Genomic DNA, 23,697 nt, shown 5'->3' with positions numbered 1-23,697 from the left:
ACTATTGGAATTTTCCTCACTACATGACAACTGGTAAGATGCAGAAATGAATCATTACTTTTAAGGAAATCGTTTGCTTTCATACGTTAGGTGAACGTTACTATACGTATGCTTAAGAATGCTATTGAATATAATGAAACACAGCTTTCTGAACGCAGATAGACACAGAAATCTGATTTTCAAATATACAGATTTTGATATTATATATGTACCCTTTGTCTGATCTTCAATGAAATTAGTAAATTAATGTATTTTTAAATCATTAGGTTTGCACACCAACGCTGTCACGAATGTTTTGCCTCATATATGAAGGCTGCTAAATAGTGGGATTAACGTCTCTAAACGAGACCAAGTGTGGTTTTCCTGGCTTGCCTGGGTTAACGTTGTCACGTGAACACAGTTCCCTTGCAGTTAAGCTTCTGAACTCTGACCCCTATCTGAGAGAGTGTCCTAGGCTTGGCTATAACCGGAACAAGGACAAAAATCCTCGTCAATCAACCCCTCTCTGAGTATAATGATAATCGTTATAATTCCAACTTTTAACTTAACTCTAGAACAAATGTCGTGCGACTTAAATACAAGGTTGATCTCAGGTTTTTGGTATTGATTTCTTTCTTTTACAGCCCTTCCCACAGGAAAGGTATTGCTTTGCCCAATGGACTATGGTTATGTGCGTATGGTTATTGAACACATATTCGGACATTATGCTGTAAACGTGTTCCAAGCGTGCAAAATAAGGTAAAGTCAACACAAATTATCATTCTAAATGCTGTACAAGGCTCGTCGTTTCAAGAAAACAGGACAACGTAACTATTCGGACATCGTTAAATGACGGACTTAAATTGTCCAAACACTAACTTAACTCATTCACCCCTCATTTCATTTCTCTACATACACATACAAAATAACTTGGCTACGCGCATGGTATTATCACCAAATTTTGTTATCTGTGCTGAAACACATTAGTTCGTTCATTTATTTCACCAGCAGTTTTATATTATAAACACCAGCATTTAAACTATGCCGTTTATGTTTTTGTTTAAAGATATTTCTTGTTTAACCTTAAATGTTATTTAAGATTAGAATCATTGTGAAAGTATATATAGGAAGAACAGGAGTATTTTTGCTCAGTAAATGTGAAACCTAATTGTTTTCAAAACAAAAGTGTCTTACAAGTGTAAAAGGATATTTTGTCGGGCATTGGAGATGTGCTGCATATAGCCTAATCAACGAACAGAATCATCTATTACAGTTGTCCCTGTTAGTTGATGCAGAGACATATATACTGTATATATGTCTCTGGTTGATGACACATACATGTACATGTACTTTTTCTACATGTAGTAACAAGATATGTTAATTAATTTCCTTACTCTCAAAGTGTCGCATATACCGTTTCTTTTAAATCAACATCCATTTCTGTACTTTCTCCTTACAACTGGTTTGTTTTAATAAAATCAAAAATTATCACAGTTCATTTTAGCCTTGCGTCAAGAATTTTTTTCAAGTCCTAGAGATATTCCGGAAATGTCAGCATACCGCAGTTTGCTTAGAAATTAGGTTCATCTGGTGACTTCCGTAAACATTACCAACGTAAACACAGATCTAGAGTGTAAACACACGAGTAAGAATCTGCCCGATTTGTTTCGACTTTTGTTACATTACAGCATTTAACAAGATTTACATGATTATAAGCGATTTGGCAATTAATATTGGTTGGCTGCTATTAGGTCTATTTGTTGGCATTTTCTGAACATTAATGGCCACATCACCAAATGATTACTGGTGATTACAGTGATGCACATACATTATGTACAAATGTAGCTGATTACGTCTGTCTATTGACTGCAGGGCTGTGCTGTAAGAAAACAGTTTGTTGTTTATGTCATCCGACAAATTTTATTTCATGCTATGATTTGTGAATTATCAAAGTGGCTGGCATCAAAATAGTGGTAATTATAACAGTTTAAGGTATAACTTATATTAAAATCATACATTAGTAGATCTAATACAATATACAATTATACCTCATTTCCTGAATCAAGAAGTGCATTTTAATATAATTTTCTGAATGTTCCAAATCATATTGATGTATACTACATGATGTATATTAATACAATATTAATAGGCCTTTCATATATTATAAAAGTGTATTATACATATATTTCAAAACCATGGCCACATGCAATACGGATATGTACATGTTCAGCTACATATATGTACATGTATCAATATTGAGGAATCTTTTGTAATCAGATGGCCAGACCATAACATTTCTATCTGCAGGTTTATGGACCTGGAAGTGAAACTTTCACTAAAAATGTATTTTAGTAGTATAGGATATTGAAGTCTTCTGGGGAATTAGATATATTTTTCTGAAATTGAGTAGCACTCAATTTTGGAATTGAAAACATACTTAGGCTATTTAATTACATGAAAACTTAGTTTGATACGGACGTTATTTAGAGATCGATGGTTTAGTTCTGAGAATTTATTTGTGAAAATCAGAAAGAAATCCCTGATCTAAGACAGTTTATTTGATTTTAGGGAAATTGCTTCATTTCTGTTATTGGAAAGACCACCATGAGGTGTAAGAGAAGTTAAAGGGAAGCAATTCAGACAGCTAGACATGTCTGCCCTGTCTCCAGGGGTGAACCATCTCATCAACAACACCGGAATCTGTCGTCAAGCCGATGGACCAGGTCTTCTCAAAGGTTCTGGTCTGGTGGACTGGAAGGCCGTGAAGGTTGCACTTCCAGGTCAGTTAGTGATTTCTGTTTGCTTCAGAAATTTATCATCATTAGAAATTTATATAAAAACATTTAATTATTAAAATAAAATACATGTATGTCTCCCCCCCCCCCCCCCTTTTTGGGGGGGGGGGGGGGGGGGGGGGGGTGTGTGTGTGTTTATTAATGTCCTTGCAACAGCCAGGGTCCTATATGATGTAGTGTAGAGATTTGTAGCTATTGTAACTTACCTACAAAGTATATATGTGGGATAAATTGTCATAAGCCAACAATCTTATAACAATTAATTGTGATGTGAATTATCAAAATATTTATGACATCCCATGGTTGTCTTGTCTTATAAAAAAAACTAATTTAAGAGCTTTTTTTTTTTACTTTTTTCTCTTACTTAGAAGTGATTTCTCATATTTTGAAGTTATTTTTCATACTTAAAAATAATTTCTCACACTTAAAAGTTATTTCCCATCTTAGAAGTGATTTCTCAATCTTAGAAGTTATTTCTCATACTTAAAATCATATTGCAAATTTATTTCTTATACTTAGCAATTATATGACACAGAACATCTCACCTTCATGTCAATTTTTTAAACAAATAAAATAATTTCAGATATATGTTCAGAGTCTTTACTAAAGCTAGAGTTTCATGAACATGTACATGCACCAAACAGTTGTGTATGAAAAAACATGTAAACTGCAATTGCATTATACATAAAGGCGTGCCCATTACTGTTATTATGTATATCTGTATAGATTGTTGAAATAATACCTACTATATGGGTGGTTGGATGGCACAGTGGTAACACACTTGACTTGCCTTTCACCTAGGTGGCCGGGGTTCGATTCCCCGATCGGACGTGAAAAGGTATGGGGTCACCTGCCCGACCATGAGGGTTTTCCCTGGGTCCTCTGGTTTCCTCCCACAGTAAGACTCCTTACACACTTCCATCCAGGCCAATAAGCATGATTAATATAAGTTGATAAAACTTGTTTCGCAATTGTTGTAAAATAAATGAAGTTTACATTTTACCTACTATACAATTATTATGTACTTGGTTTTCAGATCCATCAGGATTCACTGATGACAAACTGTATTTTGAGAGATGTGTTAGATTACTGGCTCCGTTGTTTCTACAATCCGAGAATTACTTCTCCAAACTAACTTCAGCCGAGTATGATAACCAGTTATCTCCCCTTACATCATGGACAGGTGTGCCAAGGGTAAAGTGTCATATTAGATCTTTACATACAACAATATAATAAGATTTTAAAGTTTTAATCTTGGTTAAATATATACAATAGTTGCACTTTCTTTAAATCTGGCAAACACTATACATATTGAGAATTATTTTGATTCTGTTAATAGGGAATTACATGCCTGAAAAGTACCAATAGGTAAATGTATTTAGAACTGAATATATGATACCAGTGATAATATAGATGTCCTGCACTGTAAATGAACAACAGCCTAATCAGAGGACATTAATAGAATATTGATATAATGTAATTGAATAACAAATATGTCTATTTGATGTGATATTGCTGATGTGATAATAAACCTACTATCTCTTCCCCGGAGCACTTAAAGACTTAACAGAAAAGAGAACAAAAATCTTTAATTTGTTTCCAGGTACTGGCAGAGTGTTTTGACATGCTTCGTTCACCAAAGGACAAAGGAAATGAGGACCAAATGTTGGTGATGCTGATCGTGACTTCTGTATTAGAACGATCCCTTGGAGATGTAAGATTTTTCATCTGAAAATTTTGTGATAAGACAATATGTACGATATGCAACATGCACTATATAGTTACCCTATGCATTCCATATTACACGTTTACCTGTAGTTAGGAAATCATATATCCAGATACAGGTTTCTACATAAATCTATGTGTGTTCTCTGGGTGGGTGAACTCTGGATTTTGGACCCTCACCCAGTTAGATCGAGTTTCTCATGAAAATTGAAATCATGGCACATCTTGTGCTGTTGTGGTGTTATCTTAGGCAAAGAGACTTTACCCCAATAACTCTGGATTACACACAAGGACCTACTGTATGTTGTTCAGTGAGGTAGCCACCAGTTACTACAAAGAGACTCCACTTCAAATGACCCTGGTTGTTCAAAGGGCAACCAACCCAGCAAATGAACAAACAAATAAACCAACCCGGATATGAACTCTTTATTAATTTATGTCAATGTGCCAGATTTGCCTACATCCCAGATCTATTTATTAGTGTATTTATATATCCTACAGGTGTACCTTACAAGAGGATCTCAGTGTCCGTCCATGTTGAAGGACCTACTACTTACTCCTGAGCTCTCACAGATATTTGGATCAGCTGCTGTAAGTTACCTAATTGTCCATCCTATACTAATAGTTAGCGGTGAAAGGTTTTGCTGTCCCTTACAATTTGTTACCTTATAGGGGACAAATAATCAAACAGGGGCCTGTACTGTACACAGGGATTTCTCACATACTTCACAGGGTTATCCGGCAGTTGCTAGGGAAAAGATAAATTGATCTAACGCTGTGGCTGCCCACAATAATGTAATGTCATCATTTTACATTGAGTAAACATTTTGATGCACATTCCAAGGACCATTGAAGATGGCGTGATGAAAACCTTTCATAAAAACTTTGGTTTGGTTGCAAGTATGTAAGAAAAATAATCAATCATGGGTCTGTTCCGCGAACAAAGATATCTCAACCCTCATATAATAGTTTGGAAGGCCAGCACTCGGCAAGCCTCGTGCTAACTTACAAATGTACCAGACTCTTACACTTGGGTTGAGATATCTCTGTCCACGGAACAGACCCATAATAGATTCTATTAATTTAAACCCTCGTGTAGGTGTTTGGCTGGTCTGTATACTCAGCAAACCTCGCCCTAGCAAACCAAACTGTTACACTCGGGTTGAGATATCCCTGTCCGCAGAAGAGTCAAGAGACCCATGTAAGATTTTATTGATCATATTGATGATTCAGGTCATTTAAATACAGTATTTGTTTGATTTGTTTGCTTCTTTGCTCTCATTCTAGATTTTTCAAATGTTATCTCACCCAGTGATTTAATCTATATACTGAACTTTATTGTAGATACAAACATTACGTGTTGTATTAGGGCCTCCTACTTCATTGAACCTACGAAATGTGGTATGGCACGGCTTCCCCACCCCCGGGGAAATACCACAAAGGTAATACAACTAATGCAACTGGTTTTTTTTTGTTTACACAATCGTTTTGCAGATTAATAATAAATAATCTGGATTATATGGAAAATTTATGACAAAAAAACCCCAAATTAATAAGACAGATTTAATTGATGCAATATTCAAAAACTTTACCTGTGACATATGTGGAAAACAATGTATCTCTCACCTCTACGGATTGAAGACCCACGTGTCTGATATAGAATACCCATGTGAGATACATGTACATAGAGTAATCCTATCAAACATAGGTGCGCCCAGTGATCTGTAGTTCCATGGAAAACTACTTGTACATCTTTTTATTGCAAACTTGATTAAGGATTGCATCACACAAACAAAGTTCAAGATGTCAGTCAAGTGATCTTCTCAAATTGATGTCATTTCACTGTGATATATGATGTTTTTACTGAATTAAACTATTAGTAAAAACATGCCCAGTACAAGAATGTACCTACTTTAATGATAATTAATGAAATCATACTTTTTTGGTTCTTTCAAAAATAAATTCTGCTTTTAATTTCCGCATAATCTAGAAAATTGACTGTATGTATTTTTGTATTCTCAAAGTAATTGTTTATTTTCATGGTTGAAAAAAAGAATCTGCCATTATTTTGATAGGTTCTAACTCCAAATCTATATCCGCAGGTATATGTACATTTATATGTATTTGGCAAAGAAGTAATTCAAACAGTGTGGACAATGAGGCTTGTTAAATTTTCGAGGCAATCCGCCCCTTTATCAAAACACAAGAAATACAAATACAATCACATAATATATATAATATATATGCCATCAACAGCATCTTGGTCCGATTTGGCCCGAACCGTCTGTTTCCCGTAGCATCCTGTAGGGACACTTCGGCATTCGTATTTCTTATATTCTCAGTTTTTTTCACACCACTCTCTATAATTCTAATTATCTAAAAGATATTTTTCAAAAGTTTTTCAGACTTTGTACACGATATTTAATCAATCACTGTAGAGACAATGCAACATTTAATATGATATCAATGCAATGTCATCCACTAATTTTCTACTTACCTATTCTGTAAGTATTTAGGGACGAATCGTCTTTGAACTCTTCGATATACTTTCACGTGCAAGGGAATTCAAAATATCTCTGCCGTTGGTCGCATAGCGTTCTAGTGTTGAACATGATACTGTCACGCTAGTATCCGCCTTCGGCCCACGTTTGCTGAAGGGTTCATTGTTGTTTCTCCCGTTACTAAAACATTATTCTTATTGTATTTTATTGTATTTCCAGTACTTCTTATATATATTATGTGATTGTATTTGTATTTTTTGTGTTTTGATAAAGGGGCGGATTGCCTCGAAAATTTAACAAGCCTCATTGTCCACACTGTTTGAATTACTACCATATAACCATTAAAAGTAATTCGTATCCTCCATACATTTATTTGAGGATCCAGTGTTATCTGGATTATACTGGTTTTTTTTTTACTTTTTTTACCCATACATTTATATGTAGATATCCATTTTCACACATCTACATAGGTTTGACTCTATTGATAACACTAGGGAACTTTACCTGTAAATGTGTCTACTTGTAAACTTTACCTGTAAATGTGTCTACTTGTTAACTATAAAGGTAAATATGTCTACTTGTTAACTTTACCTGTAAATGTGTCTACTTGTTAACTATACCTGTAAATGTGTCTACTTGTTAACTTTACCTGTAAATGTGTCTACTTGTTAACTTTACCTGTAAATGTGTCTACTTGTTAACTATACATGTAAATGTGTCTACTTGTAAACTTTACATGTAAATGTGTCTACTTGTTAACTTTACATGTAAATGTGTCTACTTGTTAACTTTACCTGTAAATGTGTCTACTTGTTAACTTTACATGTAAATGTGTCTACTTGTTAACTATACCGGTAAATGTGTCTACTTGTTAATTTTACCTGTAAATACGTCTACTTGTTAACTATACCGGTAAATGTGTCTACTTGTTAACTTTACCTGTAAATGTGTCTACTTGTTAACTTTACATGTAAATGTGTCTACTTGTTAACTATACATGTAAATGTGTCTACTTGTTAACTTTACCTGTAAATGTGTCTACTTGTTAACTTTACATGTAAATGTGTCTACTTGTTAACTATACCGGTAAATACGTCTACTTGTTAACTTTACCTGTAAATGTGTCTACTTGTTAACTTTACCTGTAAATGTGTCTACTTGTTAACTTTACCTGTAAATGTGTCTACTTGTTAACTATACCTGTAAATGTGTCTACTTGTTAACTTTACATGTAAATGTGTCTACTTGTTAACTTTACATGTAAATGTGTCTACTTGTTAACTTTACCTGTAAATACGTCTACTTGTTAATTTTACCTGTAAATACGTCTACTTGTAAACTTTACCTGTAAATGTGTCTACTTGTTAACTATACCTGTAAATGTGTCTACTTGTTAACTTTACCTGTAAATGCGTCTACTTGTTAACTTTACATGTAAATGTGTCTACTTGTTAACTTTACATGTAAATGTGTCTACTTGTTAACTTTGCCTGTAAATGTGTCTACTTGTTAACTTTGCCTGTAAATGTGTCTACTTGTTAACTTTACCTGTAAATGTGTCTACTTGTTAACTTTACCTGTAAATGCGTCTACTTGTTAACTTTACATGTAAATGTGTCTACTTGTTAACTTTACCTGTAAATGTGTCTACTTGTTAACTTTACATGTAAATGTGTCTACTTGTTAACTTTACCTGTAAATGTGTCTACTTGTTAACTTTACATGTAAATGTGTCTACTTGTTAACTTTACATGTAAATGTGACTACTTGTTAACTTTACCTGTAAATGTGTCTACTTAATAACTTTACATGTAAATGTGTCTACTTGTTAACTTTACCTGTAAATGTGTCTACTTGTTAACTTTACCTGTAAATGTGTCTACTTGTTAACTTTACCTGTAAATGTGTCTACTTGTTAACTTTACCAGTAAATACGTCTACTTGTTAACTTTACATGTAAATGTGTCTACTTGTTAACTATACATGTAAATGTGTCTACTTGTTAACTTTACCTGTAAATGTGTCTACTTGTTAACTTTACATGTAAATGTGTCTACTTGTTAACTATACCGGTAAATACGTCTACTTGTTAACTTTACCTGTAAATGTGTCTACTTGTTAACTTTACATGTAAATGTGTCTACTTGTTGACTTTACCTGTAAATGTGTCTACTTGTTAACTATACCTGTAAATGTGTCTACTTGTTAACTTTACATGTAAATGTGTCTACTTGTTAACTTTACCTGTAAATACGTCTACTTGTTAATTTTACCTGTAAATACATCTACTTGTAAACTTTACCTGTAAATGTGTCTACTTGTTAACTATACCTGTAAATGTGTCTACTTGTTAACTTTACATGTAAATGTGTCTACTTGTTAACTTTACCTGTAAATGCGTCTACTTGTTAACTTTACATGTAAATGTGTCTACTTGTTAACTTTACATGTAAATGTGTCTACTTGTTAACTTTGCCTGTAAATGTGTCTACTTGTTAACTTTGCCTGTAAATGTGTCTACTTGTTAACTTTACCTGTAAATGTGTCTACTTGTTAACTTTACCTGTAAATGTGTCTACTTGTTAACTTTACCTGTAAATGCGTCTACTTGTTAACTTTACATGTAAATGTGTCTACTTGTTAACTTTACCTGTAAATGTGTCTACTTGTTAACTTTACATGTAAATGTGTCTACTTGTTAACTTTACCTGTAAATGTGTCTACTTGTTAACTTTACATGTAAATGTGTCTACTTGTTAACTTTACATGTAAATGTGACTACTTGTTAACTTTACCTGTAAATGTGTCTACTTGTTAACTTTACATGTAAATGTGTCTACTTGTTAACTTTACCTGTAAATGTGTCTACTTGTTAACTTTACCTGTAAATGTGTCTACTTGTTAACTTTACCTGTAAATGTGTCTACTTGTTAACTTTACATGTAAATGTGTCTACTTGTTAACTTTACCTGTAAATGTGTCTATTTTTTAACTTTACCTGTAAATGTGTCTACTTGTTAACTTTACCTGTAAATGTGTCTACTTGTTAACTTTACATGTAAATGTGTCTTCTTTTTAACTTTACCTGTAAATGTGTCTACTTGTTAACTCTACCTGTAAATGTGTCTACTTGTTAACTTTACCTGTAAATGTGCCTACTCATTAACTTTACCTGTAAATGTGTCTACTCGTTAACTTTACCTGTTAAAGTGTCTACTTGTTAACTTTACCTGTAAATGTGTCTACTTGTTAACTTTACCTGTAAAAGTGTCTACTCGTTAACTTTACCTGTAAAAGTGTTTACTTGTTAACTATACCGGTAAATGCGTCTACTTGTTAACTTTACCTGTAAATGCGTCTACTTGTTAACTTTACCTGTAACTGTATCTTCTTGTTAACTATACCTGTAAATGTGTCTACTTTTTAACTTTACCTGTAAATGCGTCTACTTGTTAACTTTACCTGTAAATGCGTCTACTTGTTAACTTTACATGTAAATGTGTCTACTTGTTAGCTTTACCTGTAAATGTGTCTACTTGTTAACTTTACATGTAAATGTGTCTACTTGTTAACTTTACCTGTAAATGTGTCTTCTTGTTAACTTTACCTGTAAATGTGTCTACTTGTTAACTAACTTTACCTGTAAATATGTCTCTTTGTTAACTTTACCTGTAAATGTGTCTACTTGTTAACTAACTTTACCTGTAAATATGTCTCTTTGTTAACTCTACCTGTAAATATGTCTACTTATTAACTTTACCTGTAAATGTGTCTACTTGTTAACTTTAGGTACACCTGGTTCCTGTTACTACTAGTGCCTAGTTTAGGGTCTCTACTGGGACAAGACACTGATGTTGTACACAGGCCATACACAGACTTTCCACAACTAGCAACTTACTGCTCTCAGTCTACAGGTGATTCCCATATCTTACTTCTTTATAATAATTATCATACATCTACAGTATTAATTCTTAAATAAGCCCTTTACCCTAGTATACAAGTTTAGTATTGAAGTTAGGGGAGCTAGCTAGGGCTTATTTGTGAACTACTTTCGACTTAATATTGTAAAATTGATGATTTTACAAAAATGAAGAAGGGGCTAATAGATGGATAAATATGGCACATAAGATTGAAGGAATTTAAAGGGGAAAACTCCAATATAAGGTCATACATATCGTATGGATATCATTCAGACAAAGACGTAACAGCATTTAACCTACTTATGCAAGATACTGATGAATTAAGAATATTCTACACAGGAGAATTATTGAGTAAATTGTCTCCTCTTTCACAGAGATGAAAGCACCAACTAAATCGGAGATAATGCAGTTGTTTGAAAAGTCCAGCATCATTTCAAGGCGTTCCTTACCTGTGTGGTCGGCTTCACTGGACTGGTTCTATAAAGGAAAGTATGTATAGAATGGCAGGCAATCAATCATTCAGTTTTGTACTCTTTTTAAAAGTTCTGCAGATTTCATATCATTTTATAACCTCTGGGAATCTTTCCTGTATCAACATGGTAGATTTGAAGATGCACTGGAGTTATTCCCCCTTTTGCAATCAGTTCAGTCATTCTAGGTATGGAAAAATAAAAGCTTTCTTCATAAACAACATTGATATGGATTTCAAAAATATATCTATAATCTATTTGATAAAAGTAACTATAATGGCAACCATATTTACTTTTCTGCCCACACCACACGATTTTTTGGGGGAGTGTGGCATATAATGTTACCAACTGTCTGTCTTAATTGCCCTGTCACATCTCGTACTGTTCAATGACATATCTTGAGATTCTCTCAACAGATTGGGTTCATGATTACACTATAGTATCACAGCATTAATTTCTAGACCTGATCACATTCTGGTGGTTATTGGTGAAGGTTAAGGCCCTTCTGCCAGGCACTCATTGCTGTATAGGAGCAGAAGTATTAATGTCTTACAGACATTTTCTAATTATCATTATGGGTGTATTGATTTATTTCAAGGTATGGACACTTTATTTTTAAGGTATGGATACTTTGCTGTGTTAATACTTCCACAACTTGAGCATGCCATGAGGGTTCTGTTTTCGGTGGTCAACCATTGTCCAGAGCGAGTGCTCACGGCCGAGGTAAACCATCACCGTACTTTTCTGTTAAATCATGAATGTGAGAAAGAACTACCGGTAAATCTATATTTTACACCTAAATGCAACTTTCAAAAAAATCAACCTGTTGTTTACAGCCTCATAAGAAATCTTTATGATGCCATATTTGGCAACGCAAAATAGAAAACAATCGGAGCAAAGTAACAATCAGACCTAATGCACAAAACCATGGGCATCCACAAGTCTTCTCTATAGTATTTATAGAAGCCATGTACGTGCCTTAGTTTGACAAACAAGGCTTTTACTTTGTCTAATACAAATGTCAGCTTACTTTAATAGTGACAACTGCTAGCTAAGAGATAAAAAAGAACAACAGTTTGGCTTAATTAGAAGTGAATGAGACATAAACAGTTATTTTGTTCATTAGATTGACTTGACCACTTCTGTAATTGTTACCTGGGCCCAGTTGTTCAAAAGATGATTAGCTTAATCACTTCATTAGTGAAAATCTTATTTCTTTTTTTTTTAAATTCTGCATGTGTGTGTATTCCTTACAATAGCCAGGCAAGATGAGACTGGCGAGTACTTTAGGGGCCGCGGTGGCCAAGTGGTTAAGGTGTACCGACACTAGCCCTCGATCCACCACTGGGTTGCGAGTTTGAAACCTACGTGGGGCAGTTGCCAGGTACTGACCGTAGGCCGGTGGTTTTTCTCTGGGTACTCCGGCTTTCCTCCACCTCCAAAACCTGGCACGTCCTTAAATGACCCTGGCTGTTAATAGGACGTTAAACAAAAACAAACCAAAGCTTTAGTTTCAAAAAAGTTTGTCAAGTTTGTTTTACCGCAAATGATTTTATCGGGATTTTAAAATTTTTGTTAAACTGTAAAAGCCTAATCACCTTTTGAACAACCGGGCGCTGGTATGTAAATTATATTATTGTAACTTATTTTTATTCTTGTTGTAGGCAACAACACTTTACACAACCTTTGACGAGGTGAGTATATCACATCCAGTACTCAGAGGGTCAGATGTACTATATAGATCCTACAAAAAGATATTATGAGTATCGACCTATATTCTTCAAATTGTGTTGTATGTATTTATTCCAGAGATGTACAGTCACCTTTCCACACATCCTATACAGTAGTGACGTATAACCATATCTTGTATACAGTAGTAACGTTCAACCATCTCTTGTATACAGTGGTACACATCTAACCATCTATTGTATACAGTAGTGACGTATAACCATATCTTGTATACAGTAGTAACGTTCAACCATCTCTTGTATACAGTGGTACACATCTAACCATCTATTGTATACAGTAGTAACGTCAAACCATATCTTGTATACAGTAGTAACGTTCAACCATCTCTTGTATACAGTGGTACACATCTAACCATCTATTGTATACAGTAGTAACGTCAAACCATATCTTGTATACAGTAGTAACGTTCAACCATCTCTTGTATACAGTGGTACACATCTAACCATCTATTGTATACAGTAGTAACGTCAAACCATATCTTGTATACAGTAGTAACGTTTAACCACATCTTGTATACAGTAGTAATTAACGTCTAACCATATCTTGTATACAGTAATAAACATCTAACCATCTCTTGTATACATTAAATTCAAAGGAATTATTTCATGATGCTTTAAACATTTATAGGATGTGTGGAAAGGTAACTGAAATTATGTTGAGCCAGCATTTCTACCTCATGTTTCAGATTTTAGACCCAGGCCCTGTTTACTATGAGCTAGTATTTCTAACCCCTGTTTCAGATTTTAGAACCAGGCCCTGTTTACTATGTGCTAGTATTTCTAACTCCTGTTTCAGAAAAGACCCCCTGTTTACTACCGTGTACATGTCTGAGCTATAACATTGTTTGATGATGAGGTACTAACCTCTTTTTCAGATTTTAGCCACAAGCCCTGTTTACTACCGTGTACATGTCTGAGCTATAACATTGTTTGATGATGAGATACTAACCTCTTTTTCAGATTTTAGATCCATGTTTACCTTCTGGTCAGAAAAATGAGGTTGCAGCTCAGTTAGGAGAGAATTGTATGGTAAGTCTTATAGAGGTCAGAGGTTGAATGTTCTACTGTTGAAAGGTAGCCATGCAGTTAAATGATGCCATATAGGCAAATGTAATATCCCAATGTAACAAAAACAAAGTTTATCTCTCTTATTATGTAGGTTAAAAGTACTTCCTCACGGAGGGGTAAAGTTGACCACTTTTAGGCATTCTGTTTTAGAAGAAAAGCTTGATAGCATGACAGTTGAACAAATTAACCACCTGAGATCATACCCTGAGGTACATAGATTCTATAGTCCAAATAAGTTAAAATCTTCTTGTACCATTAAACCTGTAAAGCCTTGTATCCAATACTCTTCATGAATGGAAAATTGCTTATGTTTAGCTCCATTTCATTGTGTAGATTTCACATGAACCCGGATTCCTCAGTTTCCCTCAGAGCAGCTGGTCCTGTTGGTGTAATTTACAAACATGTTCTGGTATAGTAACCGAATCATACTCAATGTTCAACAGGACCTCCTACTAGATCTCCTGGAATACCCATCAGGCCCCAGGGTACGAGACAGACTCGGCCACGGGGAGGTGAATCTCGGCTCATTTCCTCAAACACTAGCTACAGTCATTCTGGGTACAGCAGTGTATGTCACAGCCAGAAGGGAGGCTACTCTGGTAAGTATATTGTATCTACAATTGTAATATGCCTGGCGATGATATACAAATGAATAGGCTTACAAATCTGATTGGCATAAAAAACTGAAGTGTCTTGAATCAAAACCGTTTTAAGAAAAACACAATGACCACCTGCAGTCTGGGACTCGAACCCTGGACTTCCAAACTCTAGACACTCGAACCATTTGAGCTGCCAGTGGCCACCGAGATTCAGCCCAGACCAGTTCTGCTAAATATGTATGATTTACACATTTTTATTTCGGTTTTGTTACAGATAATTTATATTGCTTATGATGACAGTGCCAGTCTTGCAGTTTTTACTACAGTGATGCATGACTTGTAAAGAAAATTGGCCACAAAAAATGTCCAAAAATACTCCCAGTTTGGTGATTGTTGAGAGGGAATGATCCTCCAAGACGACATGTTCTTCATCTCTCCCATGAAGAGAAAATATCAAGCATCTTTCAGAACTATTAGTGAATTCATTTTTAGACTCTGATGTACACATAAACACAATTAATTTTGTCACAGATTTACAGATTTTGTTCTGTTTTTTAAAAAAAACTGATTAATCTATTGTTGTTTGTATTTTTTGCAGATGTCACTTCCCAAGGCTTTCGGAACATTATGTGATTATCAGTCTCTATTTCACCCTGTGACTTTAGTCAAACAGAAGGTAAATACAATAAATTGACACTGTAGGGAAAAAAATAGAAAATAAAAAGTCAACAACGTATAATGATCAATGTTTCATGTAAGTTATATATAATAATCCAATTATATATGAACCATTCAAATACAAAAGTAGCATATCTTTGAAAATTTTTTGAAAATATTCATTTGTATTTAAATCATAATATGGAATATGTGTTGAGTTTTAGTATAAGATTAACATGCAAAAAACTTATAATCTTCTTGAGTACCAGATAAACTAATTCATAACACTTATCAAGTATATTTCTGGGATTAGGATGAAGAGTACATGCATTCAAATTTAAGGTCAAAGGAGTCCAACAGCATTAAAATAGGTTCAGAAATCTTCTTGTAAAAAACCATGACACCTAGAGTCTTCAGAACTGTAATAGATAGTATAAGTGTTCTTTACTATTTCAGATCAACAGTGTCATAGAACAAGTGGCCAAATTGAATGGTCAGATTCACTACACCTTCCATTTAGAACCCAGGTACTCCCTACATTCTTATTATCATTTTACAGTGGAAGTATATTCTAGGGGTAATGATATTCCAGTAGAATTCCCCATAATAATATTCAAAAAAAAATATACTTGAGGGAATCTACAATGTAGTGGTGCAGTTGCTCATGTTATAGGGAAAATGATATTCCTGAATTATTATTATTTTAGAGATTTTATTTTATTAAGAGATACTTCAAATTATGTACTACCTGTTCATGTGTATTGTTAAATAACATTTGTGAGAGATTACTCATAATGTGAATTAATTAGTTAACACTTTGGAACAAAACTCAGATTTGGAATTTTATGTCATGGAAATGATTTGAACGAGAGATGTACGTTACATAATAAGATATCAAATATATTTTACATATATATATTTATAGTAGATTATTTCTACAATGATTATATTTCCTTATACCCCATTTTGGATCATATTTACAGGTCGACATTCCATTACACTGAGCTGTGTAGAGAGGAACACCAACAGTTGGTTACCATGACAACAGAGATGGAAAGCCTTGTAGGGACTGTGTGTCAGAGGTGGAGAAATAGCAGTGTTACTAAAGACAAGGTTATCACTGGGTAGGTACAGAGTGTGTAGATTTACAACTAGAACTATCACAGGACTGGTCATTGTCAATCTAGAAAGGGAGAGAAAAAAGTTGATCCCCGACATTTTTGTCATTCCTTATGGAAAATGATTGCCTATATAATCATTAATGACTCATTTTCTCAGTTCCTCCTTAAAGTTCCTTTGTCTATCAACTCTTATTTTCTCATGTTACTGATGGTCACTTTCAAACATTAAAAAAAGTCTTTCTTCCTGGTGATCATGTGAAAGGATATCCTGATTGATTGATCACATGATCGCTAAATTCTAAATCTCATAAAATTTGTGGAAAAAACTACTGAGTTGTAAACAAAAATGGCATTGGCTAAAATACTGGAGGGAATTACGAAATACGGAAATTTATGCTCAAATGACTAGAAAATAAGGGATATTTTGTCCCACACCATGAGGTATGGCACTTCTGTATTCATGAACATTTTTTATTGCATTTCCAGGTTGTTACAACCAATGGAAGACGGTCAAAAATTTGTGTCAAAAATTTTAGCTAAGAAGATAAGTACATTGTACCGATTCAACAGAGCCACGCCAAACATAGATGGAGCATCAAACACCAAAGGTAGCAACAATCCAAAATTAGATAAAACCAAACCAAGCTTAGATGGCATCACATCCACCAGGAATGAAGCAGCATCATCCAGAGATGAAGCCAGTTCCGGAGGAGAGAATGGAAGACAGAGTGAGGTGGTAGGTCTGTTACAGAGGATCCTGGGGGAGTGTTTGTCAGTGGTCAGTCAAGTGGAGCAGGCAGTGAGTGACCGACAGACGCAGTTGGGGAACGGGAAACTCCGGCCCCGACAGGAAGAGAGTCTGCGTAAACTTATCAACAGGTACCAGTCTCAAGTCATTTATGTTGTAAAGAGTGCTAGCATTTTTATCTATAGAGAGAATCAAAAATATGTCTCAATGTCAACATCAATCATGTCACTGAAATGATGCTATTCAAAATCAAAATTAAAATACTGCTCATGGTATTTTCAAAATCTTAAATTATCTATTGGAAAGTTGAATTCTTGCAGGTTCTGTCTTGAATTATAAAGAGTAAATTATTTTTTTAATTAGTCGAATATAGTACTGTATAATTGTCATACAATGTAAAAAGTCTGATGAAATATAAAATTTGAAAGTTGTCCGATTATCATATGAATATTTGATATAAGAGAAGATAGGAAATATTCTAAGCAGTGTGGAGATTTGTGATATTTGGCAGTAAATAGGAAGGCCTAAGAGAAACTTAATGTGTATTTGCATATATTTCAGTTGCCCATGTTTCCATATATGCCTACATTTTGTTGTGTTTCTGACCCTGTGGCAAATCTACACCCTAGACACAACATCAACTGATGGGACCGGCAGAGTCAGGTACATAAGCTTTTATATTAAAGCTAAACAAAACGATATTGAGCCAATTAGCAATTATAAATAATATACTTTGCTGATAAATGAAGTGTTAAAAACTTAAATTCAATATGAATTGTTTATATTTTAACATAAATTAATATTATATCAGTTTTTGGATAATTTTGTATCTATATAAATATAATTTTCTATTGAGGTAATGAATACAGTACTCCCTTTTGATATTTTCAGATTTTTAAAGGGAGTTCTTCAATACATGGAGAAACTACGAGTTCATACAGGTGGTGAAAAGAGTAAATGGATTGAGGCCACAGAATTAGGTACTAGCTTCATGGACAAAGTTAAACAATATCTAGCTAAGTCCTGATATTGCAATAGTGATCAAAACCTTTTATCCAGTCAAAGGGAGGCGGGAAAAAATCGGGATAGCTTCATTTGGTTTACTTATGTACCTTACAAGCAATAAAACAGAACTGGTATGGTCACAAGCAGTTTTGTCCAGGGTCACCGAGCAAAATATTGTGATCCCATAAATGATGCAGTACATTGTGGTTGATGCTGACTAGATTAGTCCGGTGATAACACAGGGATTTGGCACCCCTTCCTGACCCAGGTCCATTTATATACCAGGTATGTGGATGTATCACAGTGGGTTGGGAATTCGTGCCAAGTCCCTGTGTGTGAAAGGGGCGTCAACACCTCCGTCCTCACATACATATGTACCTCAGAACCAAGTCTGACAACAAATAAAGTGTAAGTTGACAGAATCTATATAACATTTAGAATACACACAATTGTCAATGATAACATCAATTTTTATTTTCATACTTTTATCAACATAACAAAATATTCAACAAAATATGCAAGAAGCAAGCATTTCACATCAGAATATGTATATTCAAATTAGTTAAAAGACCTATTGAGTAAACAGTTATTTGCATAATGTAGATGGATTGTCTTCATCATACGCAATAATTTTATTTTGATTTAAACATAATTCATTGCAAAAAAGAAAAGCAATGGGGTATGGCACAAGCTATGACATTTCACAAGTACAGATTTCAACATAAACAAATAAAATGTTCCACGTAACCTTGTTACAATGTCGCTTGTGCCATTGTTCAACATGATTGTCACACAGATGCATAAGGGTGTATTAAACGATATAATGTTGTCACACAGATGTATAAAAGTTTATTAAAAGATAGGATGTAGTATAGTGATAAAGGTGTATTAAAGATAAGATGTAGTATAGTGATAGTTGTAAGTATATACCCGGGATTTCTGAGGTAGACTCTGTGTTGCAATTGATCAAGGTATTAACCCTTTCAACCCTCAGAAACTTTAGTGGACTCTGCCATTCTTTCATAATTTGAAGACCAATATGGTCAGTAGTGGGTGAAAGGGTTAATTTATTGTGTTCTCTTCCTATCATGATTCTTAGTAACAGTAATTTTTTGTCAAGTGACCTTTTGAAACTTATTGACCTTGTTTGACCTTGCTTGACCTTCCTATAGTTCCAACTTGCATTGTCACTGTCATTTTATTGTTTATATAATATTTATTCTAACAACAGATAATGCCTTACATTAAACTATTGTCTTTATAAGAGTTATGTATACATTTGTATTGTTATGGTAATAACAATATTAACAAAGAGAAATTGACAAAGTAGTTGAATTGTTACCTCAGGGATAGCAATGTTAGCAGGATTTCGTGGATATGATTTTATGTCATTTTGTATTGATATTGGAAAAACGAGTGTTATGAAAATGCTTTATTAAAAATCATTTACAATTTAACAATCTTATATAAAGTATATAAATATTTTAATCTTTTTGTTTTAATTTTTACAAGAATTTTCTTTAAGTGCAAAATGTGTTTCACTTGTATAGGAAGGAGCTTGAATTATTCAACTGAAATCCTTTTATATTTTTATATTTATATATTGATCTAATAAAATGAAAACATTTTCTATTTTGTTGGCTTATTTTGATTTTACAAAGTACCCCTTCATAATTTGTTCATATATGTTTCTATGTAATGAAATGAATTCGTTGACAATATGTCAGTATCAGGCACAAGTATGAAAACAAAGCCCTACCTTGTAATGGTGCCAGTATTGAAACTGCAGGATTCCTGATGAATCATATATATTCCAGGAATATGAACTCTGTCGATAATGTTTCGTAACTTTAACATCATTATTGTTCACAATAAGACGGTCATCCAGATAATTCTTAACTTACATTTTATACAATACAGCGAATATGGACGTGGATATTTTAAAAACACAATGTGAATAACGGATATATACGTCTGTTGCGTGGGAATTGAAAGCAAAACGAAAAATACTGATCCGGAATAGAAAAACAGTATGTGGACACGCATGTGGTTTTCTTGATAGTATCGTGATATCAACATCTAGCTGTGAAATGACACCAATATTATCATATTGAAGTTGTCACTGACGAAACATCGTCGATATGGTCAATAATGCACATGTGTAACTGATCAAACAAATTTAACATCGAAGGCCATCTGTGTAAAATTACTGAAACAAGGCCGGTTGTTTTGCAGCTACCTTGGCGATGAGTGCTTGTTTCGTTTTATAAAATGGCGCCATCAAGTAAACCTCATTTCGAAGGTAGTCACTTTCCTGTACCATCCTTTTCAGCCTCCTACATTTTGTTTCAGCCTCTTCCCGAATCTTCTGTCTTTCCTTGTTACTGAGCTCAGCAGTGACGAATTTACGTCTACTCTTGCGGGTATCTTCCGCGCTCTTCTTGAACCCTTCCCCGGCAAATGCCCAGCGATACTTAAGAACTTTGTTCTTGGTGAAGTTGACTAGTTTGTTACGCCCTGACGTGTTAACTTGTCGTATTCCTGGTTTCATATAAGACTGTACTTGGTTGTCATCGAATATTTCTTCGTCTAAATCCTCCTCATACAAACTATAAATATCATCGTCATCTAATTGTTTGTCGTTCCGCCGCCATTTTTCAAAAAGTACATCAATTTTCCAAATCCAGTAGTCATGTTTCCTTGTTTCATGGCATTCCTCATCCTCTATTTCAAAACAATTATCCTCATCCCCTTTTACGTCATCATACTTACTTTCGTTTTCGCTATCGTCTTCTGCTTCCCTTATCCTTTCCATTCGGCGTTCCTCTTGTCGACTTCGACAGAGCAGTACTTTCCGGTTATATTCATACGTACGCGTGAACCTTGCTAGAGGCGTTGGAGGCACCGGTTCATCTTCTTCCTCGCCCTCTTCCTGGTTGGAAGGCACTGGAGCTGACCGGGATCGAGCTGGTTTCCCGCGCTTTTTCTTACCAGTCTTGTTTTTAATCTGACTGTATCTACGGATGGCATTCTTCTTTTCTGTTGTTGTCAGGGATCTACCGGCTGGGGCTGTAAGTGGACGTACAGAGGCAACGTTTACCTCCTCGCGCTTGCCGTCATTTCCGGCGGGTCTGTCCGTCTGTGGACAGGAAGGCACCAATTTTGAGTTCGGGCGGCTGATGTTGATTTTCAATGGGGGTACATGTACTTTATATGTACATCGGACCAGCACGTTTCTTTTTGTAAGTTTCTCGTCTTCATATCTTTCCATTTGTTTGAGAAGATAATACGCAAACTGGAGGTCGTCAGCAAGTATTGCCCTATGGCCTCGCATGGCTGTTCGGTACTCTTTCTCGAAAGTCCTACAGCTAGCCTCATATCGCTTCAGAACCTTGGCGTTCCTGTTGTTCACGCCCTGATCCAGCGCGCGCAGAGACAGTTGCTTGACTGGCATATCTGTAGACTTGGCCTGAAACACACAATTAACTACAAGTGTCCTTAGATGTTCAGAAATGAGGAAACGGAGAATCGAAGAAAATATGGAAATATTATTGTTAGCAGTAAATAGAAGTAAAATGTACCTTAATGAAGACGATGTATAGACCTGTAGTTCTCCTGCCTTGTTGGCGATGACCGATACCGGATCACGGGATACAGATATTCCAGTGATGTGTTTGGTTATTTAATCATGAACTAGCTGGAGAGCTCACATCCTGTAAGAAACGTTTTCATTTTTCCTCGATAAAACAAGACGAATCACTGATCCCGGGTTAAAGAAGTTATTAGATGGACGAAAATCTGCGCACATCGGCCACTTTGGTATATCCACTTGAACAAGCCTTCGTTTACATTGTTGTCGGCTTCAGCGCTTGGGAACATTATGATACTCAGTAATAAATCCTGCATACGTTCAACAATTCGTGAACAAAGAAGACGACGCATTGGTCTTTACTTAAAGAATGTAGGTCGTGATTAATTAATGGGGAACGGAAAGCTAAGATTAAATATACCTCGCCCAAACAATGACCCACAATTGCTAGAGATGTAGTTTTGCTCTTGAACAACGTGGCCATCCATTGAAACCCAGTGTGGCGGAAAAGGTTGTCGTATTTGTTTCACTGGTAACGTTATGTGATAACATTTGCTGTAGAGCGGCCGTGCTTTAGGACCATTGTCTCGCCATTGTCGGGTAGACTTCAATAATGCAGCGAGTCAACCACAATGGTGATAATACACACTAACAAATCAATGCTAAACCGTTTTAATTGTTATTTGTTTTCGCCACGTCATTGCCAGCAACCGTACTTGTGGACCTGCACTAGTTATGATCATATATAGAAATCAAAGATCGAGGTTTAAATTGATATTGCTGATATTATGGAATTTCCGAATTCGATATGAGACCAAAATATAGCAAATGGGATAGAGTCATTCGAATGACTTCAGCTTTGTCATTCCTGCTGTACATTACGAAGATTACAAACCTTCGATATACAATCACTACATTAACCCATGGCGTAAAACAGATTATGTAACTTATGTTTAAACTAAAATGATGTAGTGACCCTGTTAAATGATTTCGGTACTAGCTTGTCTGCGGCAATTTCCTGTCTATTGGGAGTTCCTTCCCGTTCATACATTATACCCAATGTGTCATATTTATCCACGTTTTAGTGGTGTGTATTCTACCTTCAGTTCATTAAGATGGGACTGTTTATTTATCTTTTGAAGAACTACCATTATGATATTTCTCTGGTGCCTAACTGTCTGCTATATTTGGTGTGAATGGATTTTCTGGAGAATTAATTATTTTTCTCGCTGTCGTATCATTTGTATTTTTTAGTACTTGGAACTTGCTGACGCCATAGTATATTTAGAGTAAATGCATTTTTTTGCTTTGTTTTTGTTTTAAAGATCTGCATAAAATTCATAACTTGACGTGTATCGAATATAATCAGTCCTTCACATAGTACAGTTAAGTTAATGAGACTTGCTTCTTGCTTTTACTCTTTCAACCCTATGAAACTTTAGTGGACTCTACCATTCATTTATCATTTGATGTCCAATATGATCAGTAGGGGATGAAAGGGTTAGGAAACAGTTTAAGATGAAGTCTGAACGTTCTGATTCCGTCAGGTCACCCGTGGTTACAGTGTAATGTGACATCATCAATATCACAATGGCAGTTATAACACACGAATTCTGACGTTTTATCTTTTTGTTATATCGGACTTCCGTCGATCAACGCAATACCGGCACGGTATACTATTGATAAAACGTCAGAGTATTTCGGACTACTAAGACAGTGGATTACAACTTTGTTTACTGTGGGCGATTGTCATTACAATTTGTGTATTTCTA

At 34.9% G+C, this 23,697-nt stretch overlaps 2 protein-coding genes across 3 annotated transcripts; one reads left to right on the top strand and one right to left on the bottom strand.

Annotated features, from left to right (window-relative positions):
* Positions 1 to 1,576: 1,576 nt before the first annotated feature.
* LOC117323417 (endoplasmic reticulum membrane-associated RNA degradation protein-like) lies at positions 1,577 to 19,002 on the top strand. Of its 2 annotated transcripts, none has more exons than XM_033878630.1 (18): positions 1,577 to 1,624; positions 2,548 to 2,759; positions 3,811 to 3,968; positions 4,378 to 4,488; positions 5,001 to 5,090; positions 5,844 to 5,941; positions 10,790 to 10,907; positions 11,288 to 11,409; positions 12,011 to 12,113; positions 13,055 to 13,084; positions 14,099 to 14,167; positions 14,650 to 14,805; positions 15,404 to 15,481; positions 15,919 to 15,989; positions 16,446 to 16,586; positions 17,070 to 17,462; positions 17,893 to 17,994; positions 18,223 to 19,002. In XM_033878630.1, the coding sequence occupies exons 2-18, from the start codon at positions 2,630 to 2,632 to the stop codon at positions 18,356 to 18,358; spliced, it is 2,106 nt and encodes a 701-aa protein (XP_033734521.1). In that variant the 5' UTR covers positions 1,577 to 1,624; positions 2,548 to 2,629; the 3' UTR covers positions 18,359 to 19,002. The 2 variants fall into 2 exon arrangements, with proteins under 2 accessions (XP_033734521.1, XP_033734520.1); XM_033878629.1 differs by having other exon boundaries at positions 10,790 to 10,914; positions 11,295 to 11,409.
* On the bottom strand, positions 18,791 to 22,020 carry LOC117323418. The gene is made up of 2 exons (XM_033878631.1): positions 21,918 to 22,020; positions 18,791 to 21,805 (listed from the first exon to the last, which is right to left on the bottom strand). The coding sequence occupies exon 2, from the start codon at positions 21,788 to 21,790 to the stop codon at positions 20,543 to 20,545; it is 1,248 nt and encodes a 415-aa protein (XP_033734522.1). The 5' UTR covers positions 21,791 to 21,805; positions 21,918 to 22,020; the 3' UTR covers positions 18,791 to 20,542.
* Between the last annotated feature and the right edge of the window lie 1,677 nt (positions 22,021 to 23,697).

Source organism: Pecten maximus, chromosome 3 (assembly GCF_902652985.1).
Source record: "Pecten maximus chromosome 3, xPecMax1.1, whole genome shotgun sequence".
NCBI lineage: Eukaryota > Metazoa > Mollusca > Bivalvia > Pectinida > Pectinidae > Pecten > Pecten maximus.
This window is presented reverse-complemented; position numbering and strand designations above follow the sequence as displayed.